Source organism: Alexandromys fortis, unplaced genomic scaffold (genome assembly GCF_014885135.2).
Source record: "Alexandromys fortis isolate MF-2015 unplaced genomic scaffold, M_Fortis_MF-2015_v1.1 scaffold_103, whole genome shotgun sequence".
In the NCBI taxonomy this organism is placed as follows: domain Eukaryota; kingdom Metazoa; phylum Chordata; class Mammalia; order Rodentia; family Cricetidae; genus Alexandromys; species Alexandromys fortis.
In genome coordinates this window covers 3,836,425-3,857,082 of record NW_026067978.1, presented here as the reverse complement: position 1 = coordinate 3,857,082, position 20,658 = coordinate 3,836,425, and the positions used below count along the sequence as shown (strand labels likewise).

At 50.6% G+C, this 20,658-nt stretch overlaps 1 protein-coding gene across 1 annotated transcript in view; it reads left to right on the top strand.

Moving 5' to 3' along the window:
- Positions 1–18,638, top strand: part of Fat2 (FAT atypical cadherin 2) — a 55,981-nt gene extending 37,343 nt beyond the window's left edge. The window contains exons 12-22 of the mRNA XM_050157670.1: positions 177–560; positions 1,207–1,421; positions 2,553–2,690; positions 3,146–3,289; positions 4,166–4,363; positions 7,101–7,911; positions 10,837–10,982; positions 12,389–12,830; positions 13,068–13,221; positions 15,331–15,788; positions 16,772–18,638. Of these exons, the coding sequence (XP_050013627.1) occupies positions 177–560; positions 1,207–1,421; positions 2,553–2,690; positions 3,146–3,289; positions 4,166–4,363; positions 7,101–7,911; positions 10,837–10,982; positions 12,389–12,830; positions 13,068–13,221; positions 15,331–15,788; positions 16,772–17,304 (3,623 nt within the window). The 3' untranslated portion in view covers positions 17,305–18,638. The remainder of the gene's footprint in view (positions 1–176; positions 561–1,206; positions 1,422–2,552; positions 2,691–3,145; positions 3,290–4,165; positions 4,364–7,100; positions 7,912–10,836; positions 10,983–12,388; positions 12,831–13,067; positions 13,222–15,330; positions 15,789–16,771) is intronic.
- The last annotated feature ends 2,020 nt before the right edge of the window (positions 18,639–20,658 follow it).

Sequence of the window (20,658 nt, the reverse complement as noted above, 5' to 3'; positions counted from 1 at the left end):
TTATTTATTTATTTATTTATTTATTTATTTATTTATTTATTTATTTTGGTGAGGGCTTGGAGCTGCTGACTGAGATTCTCACTCTTGACATGCCCCGGGCACACTAACTTTTAGGAGTCTCTCCAAAGTCCTGCCTTGGGTATCTTCAGTGTAACTTTCAGCCCTGGTCTCCACAGGTACCAATGCCCAGGTGATGTACTCACTGACGGACTCTGCTGATGGCCAGTTCTCCATTGATGCCACTTCGGGGGTGATTCGTCTGGAGAAGCCTCTGCAGGTCAGATCAAACTCAGCTCTGGAGCTCACAGTCCAGGCCTCAGACCTAGGCATCCCAATACCACTCTCCACCTTGGGCACTGTCACAGTCTCCGTGGTGGGCCTGGAAGACTACCTTCCCATCTTCCTGAATGCGGAGCACAGCACACAGGTGCCCGAGGATGCTGTGATAGACACGGAGATACTGCAGCTGGCTACCCTCACACGCCCGGGCTCAGAGAAGACTGGTTACCGCATCACGGGTGGGAATGAGCAGGGGAAGTTCCGACTGGATGCTCACACAGGTGAGATGGGCCAGAGCCTGCTCAACCCTTCATTAGTGGGGTATACTAGTTTTTCGTGTACTGTGAACATCCGTCCACACAGCCTTCCCATCCTCTGCAACTGGCATCCTTTGATTATATATACACTGTCTACATTTCTCCATAGACCCATAATCTGGGCCCTTTTTTCCATGTGGGCCTCGCTTACCTGAGAGGGTCATTATTCCCCCATAGCTTCACCTAGTACTCTGTCTGTGATCCTCCATGATCCATTCAACCCATCTGGTGGTGGCTTCCTGGTCTCAGCTTAGCCCAACAGTCTTAGCATGCCTCACTTCTTTCCTGAACCAAACACTTGCTAAAAACAAGTTTTCAAGTAGTGTGGGACTCGCTGCCTACCTTAAAACCACCCTGTGCCCAGCCAAGTTCCTGACACCCCTGAATGTTCCACTATGATCATGAGGAAATGCAGAATATGGAAGCTATCTATTTTCTCCTCCTAGCTATGGAGCCAGAGTCAAACCCAAGGGGACCCATGGAAGGACCCCACTGCATCTCATGCAGAGTCCTCCCAGGCACCCCAATGCACAGGACCTAGCTCCCAACCCCTCAAAACTCTGCCTTATGGTTCCAGCTGCCTCTCCTCCATCACTTCTTCTCTCCTCAGGCATCCTATATGTCAACGGGAACCTGGACTATGAGACAACTCCCAAGTACTTCCTGTCTATTGAATGCAGCCGGAAGAGCTCTTCCTCCCTCAGTGATGTGACCACCATTGTGGTTAATGTCACTGATGTTAATGAACACCACCCCAGATTCACCCATGACTTGTACACTGTGAGGGTCTTAGAGAACGCTGCTGTCGGTGATGCCATCTTGACCGTAAGGAACTCTGGCTTCACTCTTTGTGGGGTATAGTTTCTGGGATGGCTCTTGCTTCATTCCCCCATAGGTCCTCAGTCATCATAAGCATGGGTCATAAGCCAGCGCTCTATTGTAAGCCAGCGCTCTATTGTAAGCCAGCGCTCTATCATGAGTCAGCACTCTATCATGAGTCAGTGCTCTATCATGAGTCAGCGCTCTATCATGAGTCAGTGCTCTATCATGAGTCAGCACTCTATCGTAAGCCAGTGCTCTATTGTAAGCCAGCGCTCTATAGTACATGACTTGTGACTCCTCGGGAAAACTGTGCCACACGTAAGTGTCAGGCTGATTTAGTGGGGGCACAAGATTGGTAATATTCAACAGAAGAGCCCAAAAGAGGTTGACTCCAGAAATTTGCCCAATGCCTATGGCAGTCTATGCAGGGAGTGGCATGAAGAGCCAGTGGGTGGGAGATAGGAACAGAGGGCATACCACATTGTATTTCTTTGCTTTTAAATATACAGTTGCTCCCTCCTTCCATGAAACATGTTCACGTTTAGTTCTTCAGGACTCCTCTCCATCTCCTGTCTGATCTCTCCTTCTGCCTCCATACGCATCCTGGGCACTAAATGCAAATCAGGATTTGCCTTCCATTTCTTTGGCTGTACCATTCATTTCTGAACACACCTGCACACTTCCTTGGCTGTACTGTTCCTTCCTTCCTGAACACACCTGCACACTTCCTTGGCCGTACCCTTTCCTATGCCTGGGTGTTCTTTCTATGCCCAGACCCTCCCCCATCCTCCAGAATTTCCTGAATCCTCTTATAACCTTCCTGGATATCAGTCCACTATACTCCCATGAGGACCACCGTGATGAAAATCAGCCACAACACTTTCTAAGGGTGCACCATTTTATATGTTCCTTACATTCTGGCCTCCTGGAACCAGCCCTTGTGTACCCTGTCCCTGGAGAGAATGGGCCAATAAGTGAATCCATGGTATACTGAGATCACAAGAGATTCTTTTGGGTTGGGCACTACCAACTCAGTGGTAGCGGCTGGGGTAGGAACATCGCCATCACGCTCAGGACTAAGAGCTCTTTCTGGTCACTCTTGTGCCTGAATTCACAATCTCTCCCCTGCTACAGGTATCAGCATCTGATGACGATGGCCCTGTAAATAGTGCCATTACCTACAGTCTGGTTGAAGGGAACCAGCTTGGACACTTCACCATAAACCCAAAGAAGGGGAAGCTTCAGGTGGCCAAGGCACTGGACTGGGAACAGGTGAATCCAGGCTAAGCAGAAGCGTGGCCCTGTGGCAGGTCCAGAGGGTAAAGGGCAAACACACCCCATCCTGATGTCCAGACAGTCCCTAGAGTGATTCCTCTGTGAACTCTGAGGCAAGAGGCAGGCTGACAAGGCATCAATGCAGTGACCGCTACCATGGACTGAGATCAGTTCCTGGCCTCAGGCACTTGTTGGATACCTTTAGAGAATCTCACTATTTGATGCCCACAGCCTTTCTAGGAAGTATGACCTGACTTTACCCTCTTCCCCAGCTCAGTCCCCTTCCCAGGGCCCCATAGTGAGGAGCTGCTGGGTTGCAAACCACTCTCTATCTGTCCGATTCTGACACCTGAACTCTAGTGCTATGGGAGACCCCTCGGAGTAGGCAATACCCCAAGGGACAGACACCAGGGGCTTTATCTCTAATTCCCCAGCTGTACATCTTGCCACAGACACCCAGCTATTCCCTGAGGCTCCGAGCCACAGACAGTGGGCAGCCCCCATTGCATGAGGACACAGAAGTGGCTGTTGAGGTGGTTGATGTCAATGACAACCCACCCAGGTTCTTCCAGCTCAACTACAGCACCGCTGTCCAGGTAAGGGCATCCTGAACCTACCCTCCTCTTGTGTCCCTCTCAGTGAAAGGAGCTTCAGTCCACAAAACCACTGATTTTTTTTCCCTCTGCTATCCCTAAAGGGAATACAGAGAACCAAAGGTGGCTATGGTTAAGGGACAGAAAAGAAACAGGGCCCTTGTTAGGCTTTTATAGGACTATTATCCTGTCCTATTTGGGGTTCGCCACAGTCGTTGAAGTGGGTAGAGTCCAGAGAGTCCACCTCAGAGATTTCAGACATGAAGGTACATGGGGCAAGAAAGGCGGCATACTTCATGTTAATTTTCATATGTGAATCTAGCTTTAAATATGTACATATATGTAGATTTGTGTGCATATGTTCACACATATAATGAAAGCAGAGAGGAGACTATTTGGGAAGAAGGAAGAACAGTGAGACGGGGAAGAAGGAAGAAGTAGAAGGGTAGTGAGGAGGTGTATTGAAAATAAGATAAAATTATATGTGTGCACACACACTCACATGCATATGTGCATATATATAATATCATAAAGAAACACATTATTTTGTTTTCTAGCTAAAAAATTAATGATTAAAAAATAGAAGTGCCGCCACCATGCACCCATGGATTCTAAGTACTAGCAGTCTGTCGGCTGTAAGGTCAGGCACTGGCCTCCTCTATAGGATAAGGGTTTGACCGTCAGTGTTTAAGAGCCCTTATAAGACCCGGTGCTGTGCTCAGGGACATGGAGGGAAAACTACCTGGCCAGCATTCAGCCTAGGCCCAGTCTGTGGGCAGAGGGATAAGGACTGGTCCCTGGAAAGTGGGACCACAAAGAAGGGATCTGAGTGGCCATGACTTACACCACTCTCTGGCTTCCTGTCATTCTCGGTCACAGGAGAACTCCCCCATTGGCGTCAAAGTCCTGCAGCTGATCCTGGATGATCCTGACTCTCCACAGAATGGGCCCCCTTACTCCTTCCGGATCACTAAGGGGAACACTGGGTCTGTGTTCCGAGTGACGCCCGATGGATGGCTAGTGACAGCTGCGGGCCTGAGCAGGAGGGCCCAGGAGTGGTATCAGCTTCACATCGAGGTGGGTGCTGGGTGAATCTGAGCTAGTGTGTGTGGTGATAGCCTTGGAGACAGGACACCTGCTGGTAGACACTTTGGTGGTGTTTCTGCTCGTGTGTGTGGACCTGCCAGTGGACTAGGGACTTCACACTGAGCCCTACAGGAATACTTTTTCTCATCCTGTGTGTGCATATGTCTGTAAGTTTGTGTGTATTTGTGTGTATGTGCATGTGTATATGTGTCTGTATGTGAATGTGTATATATGTCTGTATGTGCTTGTGTATATGTATCTGTGTGTATGTGCATACATGTGCTTGACTATCCATGTGTGTACATGCATGTGGAGGCCCAGGGACATCCTTAGCATGGGATGCGAAGGGGATTGCTCCTTTACATGAGGGCGTTCCATTCTGAGTATGAAGATAAACACTGAGTAGATAAATGGGAGAGTCACACCTTAGGACTTAAGTCAATAAGGTAACAAGAGACTCAAGGCAAGGTACACACAGATATGTCACATGTGTGACATCTGAGTGGAGTCCTGAGGGGGCCTGAAGGACAGTGGGCAGGAGAGCTTTCCAGGCAGGAAGAGTGAGATGGACAAGGACTCGAGTTGGGTAAGCATTGAAGTGACCTGTGATCAAAAAATAGGAAGTGATGTCAGGAAGGAAACTGAAGCATAGATAAGGCTGATCAGTCATGGTGAGGCAGGAAGATTGTTCATTTTATGGACGACTGATAGCTGAGGTCCAAACTGTGATATTTTGAGTGTCAGAAGTGCTGACTAGTTCAACTGGCTACTATAGCAGATATATATGCTACAGATATATGCTAACGATCAGACCTTTCACAGTTCTGGGGGCTGAAAGCCAAGATCAGAATGAAGTTGTGAGCAGAGCCAGGTGAGGGACCTCTTTCTAACATGGCAGGAAGACAGCAAGCCGGTGTCAACTGCTTATAAAGGCACTGATGTCCCTTTAGCCAGAGGAGTGTTACATACCTGTAATCCTAGTACTGGGCGGGCTGAGGCAGGAGAATTATAAGTATGAGATCAATCTGAGATACAAATAGATTTCTAGGGCAGTCTGGGTTACATGTCTAGACCATGTGTTAAAACAAAGCAAAGGAGTTGTACAGACCTATAATTCCATGACTTGGAAGGCTGAGACAGGAGGAATGGATTGTAAGTCCTGAGGCCAACCTGAGTTATAGAGCCAGATCGTGTCTTGTAAAATTTTTTAAAAAAGGTTTTTGTGGGGCTGGAGATATGGCTCAGTGGTTGAGAGCACTGACTGCTCTTCCAGAGGACCCAGGTTCAATTCCCAGCACCCACATGGCAGCTCACAACTGTCTGAAGATCCAGTTGCAGGGGAATCTGACAAATTCACATCAATTCACATAAAATAAAGTTTAAACCATAAAAATATTAAAAAAAAGATCAGACAAAAAGGTTTTTGTTTGTTTGTTTAAAGGCATTGATCATCTTCACAAAGGCCCCATGGCTCTGCTCTTATTTCCCAAAGGCTTTACTTACAAGCAATGGGAATTGTATTTTAACATTTTAATTTTGAATGGGCAGAAATACTAAGCATTGTTGACAACTGAACCACAGCCAAGAACACTCCAAGCTAGCCTTGGCAAGCCAAGTTGAATAGGCACTCTAGTGTGTGTGTGTGTGTGTGTGTGTGTGTGTGTGTGTTTACATTTGTTTACATACTTGTTTGGCTTCCCTGGAACTGGAGTTGCAGGCGGTTATGAGCCTTCCACTGTGGGCGCTGAGAACAAAGCTTGGGGCCTCCATAAGAGCAGCAAGCCCTAAGCCCTGCATCGTCTCTCTAGCCCCGATTTTCTGATTTAAGGAGATCATTCCACCCTTGTTTAAAGTCTCCACGAGCTTTTCACAACTGTGACATGAGCCCCAGCCTTGTGCTCCTCAGCCCATTGTGGAGCCAGCATTCCCCCACATCTGCTCCAGTTACTTGTTGTTTAATTGGGCATGCCACTTCTTGCCCACTTTGGGGGGCCCTGCCACACTATCCCCCTTCAGAGACAGCATCCCTTTCACCTGATCTAAGTCAGACCCCTCACTGTCTGTCTTCTCACCCTGTCTGTCTGTTTTCTTCACTGCGTCCAAGCCCATAGCCTCTTGCATGTTTGATCACTCACCCTGCCTGTCCCAATTGCAGCAGAGGCCCCGCCCAGAAAGTATTCATCTGGCCCCAGAAAGCGAGTTCTCACTCCCACTCCAGTGTGTAGGAAAGCGAGTCCCAGAGGGGCTCTCCTTCAGCGAGGCAGCAGCCGTGGAGGGGCGTGAAGACCTCTTGGAGGTGCCTGCTGACTTAGCCAAGTCTGGGCCGGAGATGGGGGGTAGAGGGCTCAGAAGGGAAGAGACATGAAAAGATGGCCCTGTGCTGGAGAGCTGGCTCAGTCAGCACATGCATGCACACACAAATAAGCACATACATGTGTGTGCACACACATGGAGGTTTGGTTGGAGCGATTTAGGAAGAAGCTCAGGGCCCATGAGGCTTGGGGAAGTTGAGCTGTTTTACTGTTTCCCTGTTTTCTACAAAACCTTAAGAAAATCTCTAGCGCATCCTTGGGCTTTGGAGTTCATTTTTTCCCCAAGCATGGCAGTGTACATCACCCGTGTCAGTGGGTGTGGGGAAGGGAGACTAGGTTGGTAGGGGGAACAGCCTCAGCTGGGCATAGAGGCACTGCAGTCTGTTGGGTACCAACACCATTCGTCTTACCTACAGGCCTCAGACAGTGGCCTCCCGCCCTTGTCATCTTCCACACTGGTCAGAGTACACGTGACAGAGCAGAGCCGCTACCCACCCTTCACACTCCCACTGGAGATCTTCATCACAGTGGCAGAGGAGGAATTCCAGGGTGGCATGGTAGGTAAAATCCATGCCACAGACCGAGACCCACAGGACACACTGACCTACAGCCTGGAGCTAAAGGAAAGCCTGGGCAGGTACTTCTCAGTGGGTGCATCAGATGGCAAGATTATCGCCTCCCAAGGACTGCCTCGTGGCCGATACTCCCTCAACGTCACAGTCAGTGACGGGACCTTCACCACCACCACTGGGGTCCACGTCCACGTGTGGCACATGGGGCAGGAGGCTCCTCCGCAAGCCGTGTGGCTGGGTTTTCATCAGGTCACCCCTGAAGAACTGGTGAGCGACCACTGGCGCAACCTGCAGAGATTCCTCAGCAATACCCTGGACATCAAACGAGCCAACATCCACCTGGCCAGCCTGCAGCCTGCAGAGGCCACGGCTGGCGTGGATGTGCTTCTGGTCTTTGAGGGGCATTCCGGAACCTCCTATGACCTCGAGGAGTTGGCCTCTGCCATAGTTCATTCAGCCAAAGAGATGGAACACTTGGTGGGAATTCAGATGAGGTCCGTTCTACCCGTGGTACCATGCCAAGGGCCAAGCTGCCCTGATCAAACCTGCCGAGAGACAGTGTCCCTGGAGCCCAGGATTGGGCCGTCTTACAGCACAGCCCGGCTCAGCATCCTGACACCACGACACCATCTGGGGAGGAACTGCTCCTGCAATGGTAAGGCCTGGGGCTGTGTTGCTGGGCCATGGCTGCCGGCCTATGTGTGAACTCCCACAGAGGTTCACAAGCATGGCTATAATCAAACTAAATGCCACAGGCCAGCATAACATTGGGAGTGATGCCCCAAAGTTTAGTTGTGGGACACTAACCAAGTTCTCTCCACTTTCTGGATTTTTGTTTTGTTTTGTTTTTCGAGACAGCTTTGGAGCCTATCTTGGAACTAGCTCTTGCAGACCAGGCTGGCCTTGAATTTACGGAGATCCGCCTGCCTCTGCCTCCCGAGTGCTGGGATTAAAGGCGCCACCACTGCCCATCAACTTTCTGGTATTTTGAAAGTAACAGTCAATTACAAAAGACACAGTAGCTAAAAGCATAGACTGGGGCATCAGGCTGCCACAGTCCGCCTCTCTGCTCTGCCGCTGTCCAGCCAGATGACTGGAGGGAATTCTTTGAACCTCTCTATGCCTATGGGCTTTGCTGTTATAAGGACTGAGTTTAACATATCAGGTACTCATGGAAAAAGCCTGACAGAGGATAGCTACTGCAGACATGTCAGTTACTGATGCCCCTGCTGCCAACCCCACAGTCTGCTGCTCTCAGCTTAAAAAGTAGACCCAATATAGGTTCACACCCCAGCCCCACCGCTTACTAGTGGTGTGTCCTTGGGTATAAAGTCTGTAAAGTCCACTGTCTCCCGCTGCCCATCTATAAAGATCACTCCTCCCCTTCAGTTTAGGGAATAAATTACATATAGATGTAATAGCGCGTAGCCCATGGCTGGCCGCAGTAAGTCCGGTGAGGTACTGGCTGTCACTCACAGGGGAGTAGACAGTGCTATGGACAGTCCACTGTGTGCAGGCTCCATGCGGATCATCAGTTCCTTCTGTGTGAAAGCCGGGTGCTGTTTTGCCTGACACTCTCCAGCCTCCAATAGAAGCCAGGTTATTCAAGCCCCAGTGTGTCCTATTCAGAGCCTAAACTCTGCACTAAGCGAACCCAGGAATTCAGCTTTCTGAAAAGACTCACCCAGTACCCCCGGCATGAAGACCCACACCCTGGGTCAGCTCGGCTTTGTCAAAAGGAAACTGACGGAAGCTGGGAAATGGTTCAGTTGGTAAATTGCTCATATTCCAGTATGGGGTTGTGAGTTTGGAAGCCTGGCTTCATATACAGAAGCATGTATCTGTAATGCCCTGCTTGGGGCAGGGGTGGAGACAGGAGGATCTCCGGGACTCACTGGCCAGACAGCCCAGCCAGATCAACCAGCTCTAGTTCAGTCAGGGACACTGGCACAAAAAATAAATAGGAGAGCAATTGAGGAAGAGAGCGAATGTCAACCTCTGGCCCTCACATGCACACACACACACATGCACACACATGTGAGCACACACACACACACTCTCTCTCTCACGAAAGTGACATGGCCTGACCTTCCTTTGAGGGACCCATCCAGCTTGCATTAGGGAGACTGTGGTTCAGATTTAGAGACTGCCAGGGAACAGCGGGCCTAGGCTAGAGGGTAAGCGAGTCTCCTCTCTGCCTTCTGCCCCAAGGCCAGCTGAAGGCTCTCTCTGGGCCATCTGGCAGCAGACAGCAAAAGTTGTAAAAGGTAGTCCTACTGTGCACAGCACGGGGGGGGGGTGCTCAGAGACTGCTCTGCGCTTGTTGCTAGATGTTTTCATTGTAAAGCCTTCCTTGGGCATTCAACTGGAAACACGTGGTCCCAGGGCTGCACTTTGAGAAACCCTAGCTGGGCATGCTGACTGCCAGAATCACTTGGGAGAAGGCTGTTTTGTTAACGTTTTAGAAAAGTAGGACATCCCCAAAATTAATATATGTTTTGTATGCAAGCACCTCCATGTGTTTTCCAAAATCCAATGTATCAGCGTAGCTCGAACCTCAGTCAAGGCTTAGAATGTATCCAGCGTCTTGAAAGGAGGCTCCCTTCCTCAACACCCACCATGGGAAGATTTTTTTTTTTAATTTTGGCTGGCCTTCAGCTGGCTGAGTAGCCAAGCATGACCGTGAACTCCTGATCCTCCTGCCCCCACCTCCTAAGTGCTGGGATTATGGGCACGGGCCACCATGCTCAGTTTTGTAGTCCTGGGAATGGAGCCCTCCAGATACTCTACCAACTGAGCCACACCCCCGCCCACCTTGAGCATTTGAAGCAGACTGTACCGAAAGGGCATCTGGGATGCTATGTCTTAAGTAAGTCCCCAGCCAGTCCAGCCACATTTGCGAATTCTCGGTCTGAATCAATTTCCGTCTCCCGTCCATTAGCACCCACTACAATGGAACGACCAGGTTGCGGGGGATTAAATTTCATGTGTGATAGAATTTTTGTGCCTTGGGATTCCTTGTACCTCAAGCTGCAGCCCAATCCCTTCCTTTATTCCCCTCTTCAACAGTCTCTCTTCCCTGGATATCAGGAGCCTACATCATTCATTCTTTGTCCTGAGGATGAACAGGCAGCTTCTTCACACTGGGGGACTGGGAGCATCATAGTTGAGTCCAGGACTAGGGAAGGGGGTGTTTATATGATGTCACATTTCCCAAAGCACACATTTCCAAAGATCACCACCTAAGCATGCATTGTGGTCAAACAAGCCAAGCTGGGGTCCCGCACCCCACCCCCTTGCCCAGATAAACTCTCAGACTTGTCTGAGGAACTCGGCATTAGAAATCAGTAACCAGGCTTGGGGATGCTGGACTTGACAGAAGCCTGGATTCCTCCATCCATCGCTGGCCCCTTTTCTTTATGTGTGGCTCTGGAAAAGTCATCCACGCCACCCAGCCTGGGCTCTTCATGTAACAGATGTGAGAAGTGGCCTGTTTGTCACCCAAGGGTCAAATGCAACGAAATCAATCTAAGGGATCCGGGACAGTTCAAGGATGGTGATACCTCGGGTTCCTTTGCAGGTACCACCTTGAGGTTCAGTGGCCAGAGCTACGTGCGGTACAGGCCCCTAGAGGCTCAGAACTGGCAGGTCCACTTCTATCTGAAAACGCTCCAGCCATGGGCTGTTCTAATGTTCACCAACGAAACAATCTCTCTTTCCCTGAAGGTAAGGCGCTTCCCACCAGAGGAGCTGCCATGGGCACTCTGTACTGGGAAGAGGGGGGGGGTGCTCTGAGGATGTCTGCTGAGCCAATTCCTGGCAAAGAATCCCCTTCGTGGCTTTCAAGGGTGTTGGGTGTGACTATCAGCCAGAACACACAGGGCACGGGACTCTCTGCCACAGCCATTCTACCTGGAGATACACATCCCAGGTCATCTGGGGATGGGGCTGCTTGCTCAGTGGGATGAGAGATCGCTGGAAGATAGCGAGAGAAATGTGAGCCCACACAACTCTGGCCCTGTGAGAATGTTTTTAGTCTGTGTACAGGAAGAGGCAGTATGTCTCACAGTAGGTGTGTGTTGGTGGGGGTGGGTGGAGGGTGGTTTCCACTGGGAGTACTCAGATGACAATCCCAAGGCAAAGCCCCATGGAATCACAAGGAAGACATACTAATTTATGCCCAGTCCCTCGGTGCTTCCTATGAAAGTGACGTTGCTCGCTGCCTGGATTAACATTCCATCGCAACCACCGGGCAACTATTTCCGTGAATTCAGTTTGCTCAACACATATCTGCTAAGCACGGGCACTGGGTGACAGGGTGACAGACTTTGTTCTGTGCACTTGAATCTCATTGGTGTACGGGACTGAAATCCCTCTTGGAGTTTTTGTTAAGCACAAAGGAGACTGGTGATAAAGCACAGAGATTTCAGAGTTTGTTTGGATGTGGGAAATCCTGAGGACGCAGGAGATGGGAGGTGCGGGGCAAAGAGGTGGTCAGGGAGGTGGTGATGAGCAGTAATTCGAGGGGGATGAAGAAAGTTCTGTGTGTGCAAGCACATGTTCAGAGGCCACAGGGCAACCTTGGGTGTTGCTCCTTGGGTACCATCCACCTTGGTCGTTTCAGTTTCTCACAAGTCTGGAGCTCAACACCTAGACTAGGCTAGCTGATCCATGCACAGTTTCTCGAATGATCAAAACCACAGAGTCCCATCAGTAAGCTTTCTTTGGGCCTCAGGTTTCTCAGCTGTCAAATGGGATCTTGATCAACCCAGAGAATATGGTGAGGACTGGGTTGGGATTCTGAGGGTGTTTGGATTCTTCAGAGGCAATGTCAGAAGCATTTGGAAATGCTTGAGAATGGGGACGTGGCTCTCAATTGGTAGAACACGTGTCTGGCATGCAGGAAGACTTAGATTCAACCCCCAGCACAGTGTAAATGAGATATGGTGGTGAACAACTGTAATGCCAGCAAATTAGGAGGTAGAGGCGCGAGGATCAGGAGTTCAAGGTCATCCTTGGCTCCATAGCAAAAAGGGATAAGAAAACAACAGTCGCACTCTGGCAACTGGAGGCCGATCAGCAGAATTACAGATTTCTTGTTTTGCTGACAGCTGCCTGTGCTCTCTTTGCAGCTGGCCAATGGCTTCCTCCAGCTGGAATATGGCTGTCCAGGTGGTTTCTATGGAAACCTTTCTTCCCAGCATCCTGTGAATAATGGACAGTGGCACTCCATGCTGTTGGAGGAGAGGGACACTTCCGTTCATCTGTTGGTCGACACCACAGACAACACCTCCCTTGTCATCCCAGAGGAATGTCAGAGTCTGAGGACAGAAAGACAACTACTGCTGGGTGGCCTTGTCCCCTCAAATCCTTCCTTGAATGTTTCCTTGGGATTTGAAGGCTGCCTGGATGCTGTTGTGGTCAATGGTGAGAGGTTAGAGCCACTTGGCCACGGAAAGAAGATGGTGGGCTGGCTGGAAAGACAGGCCCTCACCCAATGCTGCTGGCCCAGCACTGCCTGCAGCCAGAACCCATGCCTCAACGGCGGGAGCTGCTCCCCTGCCCTTGGATCAGGTAAAGACTGAAATGGTGACCCCAAGGTTTATTCCAAAGACCCCTGATTGTGATGTAGCCCTTGTGTCTCACTGTAGCATCGACAGGGTAGGGTCTCTCACCACAGCCCAGGGTGATCTTGGGTCAGCCACAGGTATCTAGCAGACAAATGGTTCTTGAACTGCAGCACAGAGGTGCAGGTGTCCCTGGGGCCCCGCTCAGTAGCTGGTCACTCACTCAGCTTCCTCTCTCCCCCAGGCTACCTGTGCAGATGCCCCCCTCCGTTCTCTGGCAGGAACTGTGAACATGGAAGGGAGAACTGCACTTCTGTGCCCTGCCAGGAAGGTGGCACATGTGTCTCCTCCCCAGAAGGCACTTCCTGTAACTGTCCTCACCCTTACACAGGTGACAGGTAAGCCCAGAGAGGCCACGTGCTCTGGCTCCTTACCATGGAGCATGGGGGAGTGAGCTTTGCTTCCTGACCTCTAGAGAGGTCAGCGTGAGTTCAGAAGCCAGGCCTCTGGGCCTTTCCTCCTGTGACTTCCTGGCGTCAGGATACTGCGGGAAGGAATGCGCTCATGGAAAGGGTCATTTCCCAAACCCAATCCCCAACCTTCTGAACCAGACCCACAAATAAGGGGCCAGGAAGCCACACATCTTACCAGCTCTTAGGGCATATCAACCCTGGATGACATTGGCAGAGAAATGACTGCATTTGCTTTCTTCCGTGTGTCCCAGACACACTTGGGGAAACTGATTCTCCTGGGCCTAGGAACAGCTACGTCTCAGACTCCCGCCCTGCAAATCTCTGCACCCTGCCGCTGACTAGGCTAGGTCATGAGGGTGCTGGCAAAGGAGAAACATTCTAGAAACCTAGAAGCAAGGCATTTGAACCAGTGTCTAGTGTTGGAGCACCAAAGCTTGGGAACGTGGATTACAACATACCCTGTCTTAAAAACAAACAAACGAATTCAAACAAACAAAACCCCTCAATAACATAGCCCTGCCACCATTTGGTAGATGGGGGAAACTGAGACCCAGAGAGGGAAAGGGCTTACCCAAGATCACGCAATGTGCTAATGACTCAAGTCCTTCTCAGCAGCCATTGGTCTTGCTCTGATCACTGCCTGCTTGGATGTAAGGATGTCACTCATCAAGGTCATTGGAGGGTGTGTGGGAACAAGCCAGGAAAGTGGCATTTGTGTTTTAGAAGAGGAACTTGGGGGGAATGCAGCATCACACTTTCAGAGCAAGCTGCATGTGGTGAAATTCTTAGCACTGAGACGTATTTGGGACTCAGCTGGGGTCGGGGGGAACTTTCCCCCCAGATCCTCCAAAGTAGAAACCTTGCAATAGATGTTCTCTAAGGGCCTTATGTCAATGCCAAGTTGAAGCTAGACTGGGAGGCCGCACAGTGTCTTAGTTTCTTTTCCTGTTGCTGATAAAATATTCTGACTAAAGCAACTTAAAGGAAAAGGGGCTTATTTGGGCCCACAGTTCACAGGTACAGTCTGTCATGAAGTGGCTGGTCATATGACTTCCCGAGTCAGGATGCAGAGAGAGATGCATGCATGCATGCTGCTGCTCAGTTCTGTTTCTCCATTGGTACAGCCCAACATCCTAGCCAGGGAATGGTGCCACCCACAGTGAGCATGTCTTCCCACCTCAGTGAACGCAATCATAGTAATTTCACACAGGTATGCCCACATAGCCTCGGTCTCAGGGATGATTCAAGATTCTGTCAGTTTGACAATTAATACTTTCTCCAAGCGGATGTAGCAGGTAACGCAGCTAAGCAGTGCAGGACCATCCTGGCACATGTACCCGCCCCATCCCACACATATACTTGCACACAGTTTTGTGTATCAAGGGATACGTGCACCCAGTAACATGAAATGGTCCAGAGGAGGATGCCTAGTGTTCTACTCTATCATCACTCTCTACCTAATTCTCAAGAGACGGTCCCACTGGATTGGGGGCGGAGAGGCATCAATAAGTCTCAGCGATCTGCCTATCTCGGCCCCTCACAGTTTGGGGCCAACACAGCAGCTTTGTATGTGGGTGTTGGTGATTCAAACCCAGTTCCTCATACTTGAACAATAAGTGCCCTTACTCACTGAGCTATGTACTCAGCCCCAGGCTGCACACACAGACTCACTAGTGGGGCTGGTTCTGTTAACGATGTGTTGGTATGTTCGACAATTCCCTTTGACTTTTGGTAGGAAGTCACGTAAAATGGGGGTGAGGACCCTATCCCATAGGACTGTTAGGGGGCTGGAAAAATAGCTCAGTGGTTAAGAGCATTCATTGGTCTTCTAGAAGACCTGGGTTTGATTCCTAGCACCCACATGGTGGCTCACAAGCAATCTGCAGGATCTTCTTCCCTCTTCAGGCCCCAGAAGGCATCAGGCACACACATGATACACAAGCATACATGCAGACAAAATATTCCTACATTCAACAAATAGCTCTCTAAAGGGGGACCTTCAAATGTCTGCTAAGTACTTCCCCGTCTCTGCAGGTGCGAGATGGAAGCGCGGGGTTGCTCCGGAGGACACTGCCTCATTACTCCCGAGATTAAGAGCGGGGACTGGGGACAGCAGGAGCTTCTGATCATCATAGTAGCTCTACCTCTCATCATCATTGTCACCGTGGGGCTCCTCCTCTACTGCCGTCGCTGCAAGTCTCACAAGCCGGTGGCCATGGAGGACCCAGACCTCCTAGCCAGGAGCATTGGCGTCGACACCCAAGCTTCACCTGCCATTGAGCTCGACCCCCTGAGCACCAGCTCCTGCAACAACTTGAACCAACAAGAGCCCAGCAAGACCTCAGTTCCAAGTGAACTTGTCACCTTCGGAACTAGCTCTAAACAGCGGCCGATGGTGTGCAGCGTGCCGCCCAGGCTCCCACCAGCCGCTGTCTCCTCACACCCTGGCCATGAGCCCATCATCAAGAGAACCTGGTCACGCGAGGAACTGGGTCAGTATAACCAGAAGCCCTGTAGCTCAGGGATGGATGGAAAGGTGGGAGCCCCAAAACATTCTGTTGGTATACACATTGGCATACAGTGGAACAGCCACTGGTCAAACCAATCACTGGGTATGGGATATGAAGGGATGCATGCCAGGTGACCGTGCACAGCTGACTTGGCTCATCATGCCTGTTCCATGACCAACTTCTCTTAATTCCAAAGCATACCATGGGACTGGTGTTCATGTCATGAAAGGTAGACTTGAATGGTCTAGGGTAGACTTGGGGATGAAGGGGGAGCGTCTGCACCTTTGTGCTGTTCTGAAAATGGAAAAGGTTCTGGACATCCAATCTGGAAGTGAGACTTGGCTGGCCAAGAGTAGGGAACCAAAGCCACTCTCGTCTTTGGCTGAGAAGGAGGTAGATTTGTGAAGCACTTTCTGTTCATCTGCTGTGCTCCCCAGCAGTTACAACAGGTCCGGTCATGGTATACATCACTGAGGTCATAAATGAAATGAGTTGCTCTCAGTGGCAGAGATGGGGACTCCTTCCAAGCCTCCCCTCATTCCACCACCCCCTGGGACAGACACGGTGCCGCCACCAAGTCCACACTGTGCATCTTTTTCCTTCAGTTCAGAAATGAAACTCCCCAGTCAGTCTTGGGAAGAGTTGCATCTGTCTGGTAGCAGTGTGAATAGCTTAGAATTGTCCGCGGTTCTCTCTAACCCTCCCTGCTCCCTGGCACAGGTTGGCAGTAGAGATCTATCTGCAAGGTGGGCTGGCTTTGAGTCTAACCTCGGGGTTTCCACTTGTCCTCAATGCATTGTAGATTCATCCAAGCTTTCACAGACAATATGCACAGAGCGGTCATGAGTCCAATAGCTCGCTGGGCAATCCCCACCAAATGTTAAGTCATTGATTGCGTCTGTCCAGCTTGCTGGAATGACTACCATGGAAACACAGACTCACCAAGTCTTACTGTTCTCTTTCAGTATACCCAAGCGGAGCTGCGGTCTGGCCCCCAACTTACTCCCGGAAGGAGCATTGGGAATACCCACACCCCGAAGCAATGCAGGGTCCTCTGCCACCCTCTCCTCACCGCCATGTCAGCCCTGCAGTGATGCCAGATCCCACGGGTCTCTATGGTGGCTTCCCTTTCCCGCTGGAACTGGAAAACAAGCGGGCACCCCTCCCACCCCGTTACAGCAACCAGAACCTGGAGGACCTGATGCCTCCACGACCTCCAAGTCCCCGTGAACACCTGCTTGCCCCCTGTCTCAACGAGTACACAGCCATCAGCTACTACCACTCCCAGTTCCGCCAAGGAGGGGGTGGGCCCTGCCTGGCCGAGGGGGGCTATAAGGGAGTGAGCATGCGCCTCAGCAGAGCCGGGCCCTCCTATGCTGACTGTGAAGTGAACGGTGGACCCGCGACAGGTCGGAGCCAACCTCGTGCACCCCCCAATTATGAGGGCTCGGACATGGTAGAGAGTGACTATGGGAGCTGTGAGGAAGTCATGTTCTAGCTTCCGGCTCTCAGAGGAAGGCACGGGGAGTCCCAGGCCCTGCACTGTCTTCTAGTCTCATGGGGAGTTAAGTTGGGTGTGACTAGGAGAGAGAAGGAAGCCACTACATCCCCAGTCCAGAAGGCCATCTCTTCAAATGTGCTCTTCGGATCCGCAGCTTGTCCTGGAGGGTGGAGGGAAGCTGAGGGTAGAGCTGTAAAAAGAGCGGTGGGGCCCCAGGGAAGAGGGGATGCCCAGACAGGTGCACTCTGGGGTGAGACCTAGGAGGGCAATCCCTCAGGTGGATGGTCTCCCAGCCCCAACAAGAAAGAGCGCCAACTACTGGCTCAGCATATTTGGGCCACATCCTCGGAGCTGCTCTCAGGCCCATAGTGCAGGAGCCAGGTTTGTGCCCAACAGGCAACCATGCCTGCATCTGCTGTGGATGGAAGACCCAGGGTCTTCTGAGATCCATGCGGTGACCTCTGAAGGAGCTGAAGGGCGATCAGCCTTCCAGCAGGTACTCCATCACCTGACTATCAGCTTGGTGTGTACGTTTGGGCCATCTATGCCAAGTGTCTCAAGTCAGCGCCGTCCTGGGCACTGGGAGCAATAGCGTCCTTGGGAGATGAGTCACTTAGACCTCCAACTCCTGGAAGTCTTGTTGCTGAAGCTTCAGAAGGACTTGTCCCACCTCTGCTAGTGGGATCTTGCCCAGAACCTTCTGCGTTGAAGAATTCAGATCTTGTGTAATGCTGAGTTAATTGTCCCAAGTTTCCCAGGCACTTTTGGCCAAAAGCAAGAAGGAAGAAGTTCATTTGAAAAACTCTTAGGCACTTTTCAGCCTTGCTGTCTGGATGTGTTTTCCCAAAGGGGTTCTTCTTGTCTGGACACAAGGAACTCAACTTATTCAGGGCCAGGTGAAGGTGGAGAGCCAGCCAGCAGATCCAGGCCAGACACCCTGCCCCCTCCCTCTTCTTCCTCACAGATGTCTGCCAATCAAGTGTTACCCACACTGACTCGAGCCTATGCATGGAGGGTCAGGGTGGGCACATGTCTACACACTTGCGTACCCATGGACAGTGTGTATGTGCACAGGTGTAGAAAGTTATGTAGCTCGGAGTAGCAGAGACCGGAAGCCAGGGAGACCTGTGGTGGCCTGAGCAACTCCGTCCTCTGCCAGTCCCTCTCTGGTCCACTGCCTTTTCACGTGTGTGGTTTTCAAGTCAGAAGTCAAAAGGAAGAGTCGCAGAGACTCTTACCCACGGGGCTGTCCACGAAGACAGCTGTGTGGGGAGGATGCACTAGTGTGCCCCGTGTGACTGTGGGTGTGAGTGATTGATTGCACGAGTGGCTTTGTTGGCCATTTGATTTTTTTTTAACAATAAATATCTTTTTTACTGTTATTTTCTGTGTCACTTAGAATTGCTTCAGGCTGGGTCAGGGTCAGGTCCAAGTCCAGGTTCATAAAGAATTTAGGAGCTGGAAGGGCTCTTCACCTGATACCTGCTAAGCCAGACTCTTGAGCTTAACCAGACATGCAGTCAGAGGTCTGAGTAGGGCCCAGGACACTATTTTGGAGAAGTGCCTTCTCAAGTTCTTCAATTAAAAAAAGATCCCCACTATTTTTTTTAAATATTTATTTATTATGTATACAATATTCCCCTATGTATGTATGCCTGCAGGCCAGAAGAGGGCACCAGACCCCATTACAGATGGTTGTGAGCCACCATGTGGTTGCTGGGAATTGAACTCAGGACCTTTGGAAGAGCAGGCAATGCTCTTAACCTCTGAGCCATCTCTCCAGCCCAGATTCCCACTATTATTATTTATAATCTATTTGCACGTGTGTTTGGAGGTCAGAGGGCAACTCATGGGAGTTAATTCTCTCCTTCCGTCTTGCAGCTGCCAGGAATTGAACTCAGGTTGTCAGGCTTGATGGCGAGCGCCCCTACCAGCTGAGCTATTTTACCAGCTCCAGGCGCATTTAAAGATGAGGAAACTAAGGTTCTGGGGCATAGGCTGTAAGCAATAGGCATGCCAAAAGCCCAAGGCTCGAGTTCGATTCCCAGCACCACATGGGATGGCCACAGTAGGAGCCCCACTATCACAGTTTTGGGGAGCCAACAACTACTGCCCCACTGCTTTATGGTACTTCTCTTGGGAGCTGTCATGATCTGAGACTGGAAAGCCCAGAGATTGCTGGTGTGAGACATCCAAGTGGACTGGGTCTCTAGAGTCAGGCAGGTAGGCTTCTTGCCCTGCTCCATTGCACAATAACGTATTCCTGAGCAGCTTCACTTGACTCTCGTTTTAAAGACATGTTTTGAGAATGTCTTTTTAGCCCCCAGGTTGCCCAGGCTATATGCAGCCCAGTTCAGTATGCAGCCAAGGACGGCCTCAAACTTCCCATCCTCCTGCCTCCATTTCCTGAGTACTTGGTGTAGGTCATTATGCCCAGTTTATGCAGTCCTGGAATAGAACCCAGGCCTGCATGAATGCTAGGCAAACACTCTACCAACTGAGCCACATCCCCAGTTCTTGTCAAACAGCAATGGTAGCTAGTTCATAGCAACTGTCAAAGAAGGACACCGAGAGTTATTATTTTTGTTTTTCTTTTTTTAAGTGTGTTTTAGACAAGGCCTCGTGCAGCCTAGGCTGGCCTTGAATGTGCTATGTAGCTGAAGATGACCTTGAACTTCTGGCCTTCCTACTTTTACCACCACACCAGGTTCACACAGTACCGGGGGTCAAATGTCAGGTCAGCAGTCCATCAGGAAAGCTACATCCCGGCCACCAGTTACTTTCTTCTAACACAAGCAAAATTCCTATTTGGATAAAAAGAGCTGTGTTTGGGAAACACTGAAGCCTTGGACCTTACTCCAAAGTCCACAGAGTAGCACTATGGCTACCTCCTAACCCAAAGACCCAAACCCCTCCCTTCCTTCATGCACCTCCCCAGATTGGCCACCAGAGGGCTCTCTGGCCTTCAGAACCAATCCTCCCGTCACACTTGGGCCCACAGCTGCTTCAGGGCAAAAGGACAGTCATTTGTCACTGTAGGACACAGAGAGTTGTTAAGCTGCCACACTGGGGGCAATGATCTGGTGTTGACTGACAGCCTGGGCTGCCTCCTGAGATGCAGGAGTGCTCTCTGGGACCCAGGTCAGCAAAGACAAGTCTAGTATTGTCTCAAATTCTCCAAACAACCTCTAAGGTCCCAGCCAAGGAAACTGCTGGGTGAGATTACAATGAAACTAAAAGACATAATAAAAGCAACTTACCTGTCCAGGACACCACTCACTATAGGTTACACTGAGTCCCCAAACCAATTCAGGGACAAGCTCACCCCTGGGGCATATGATGAGGAAGGGA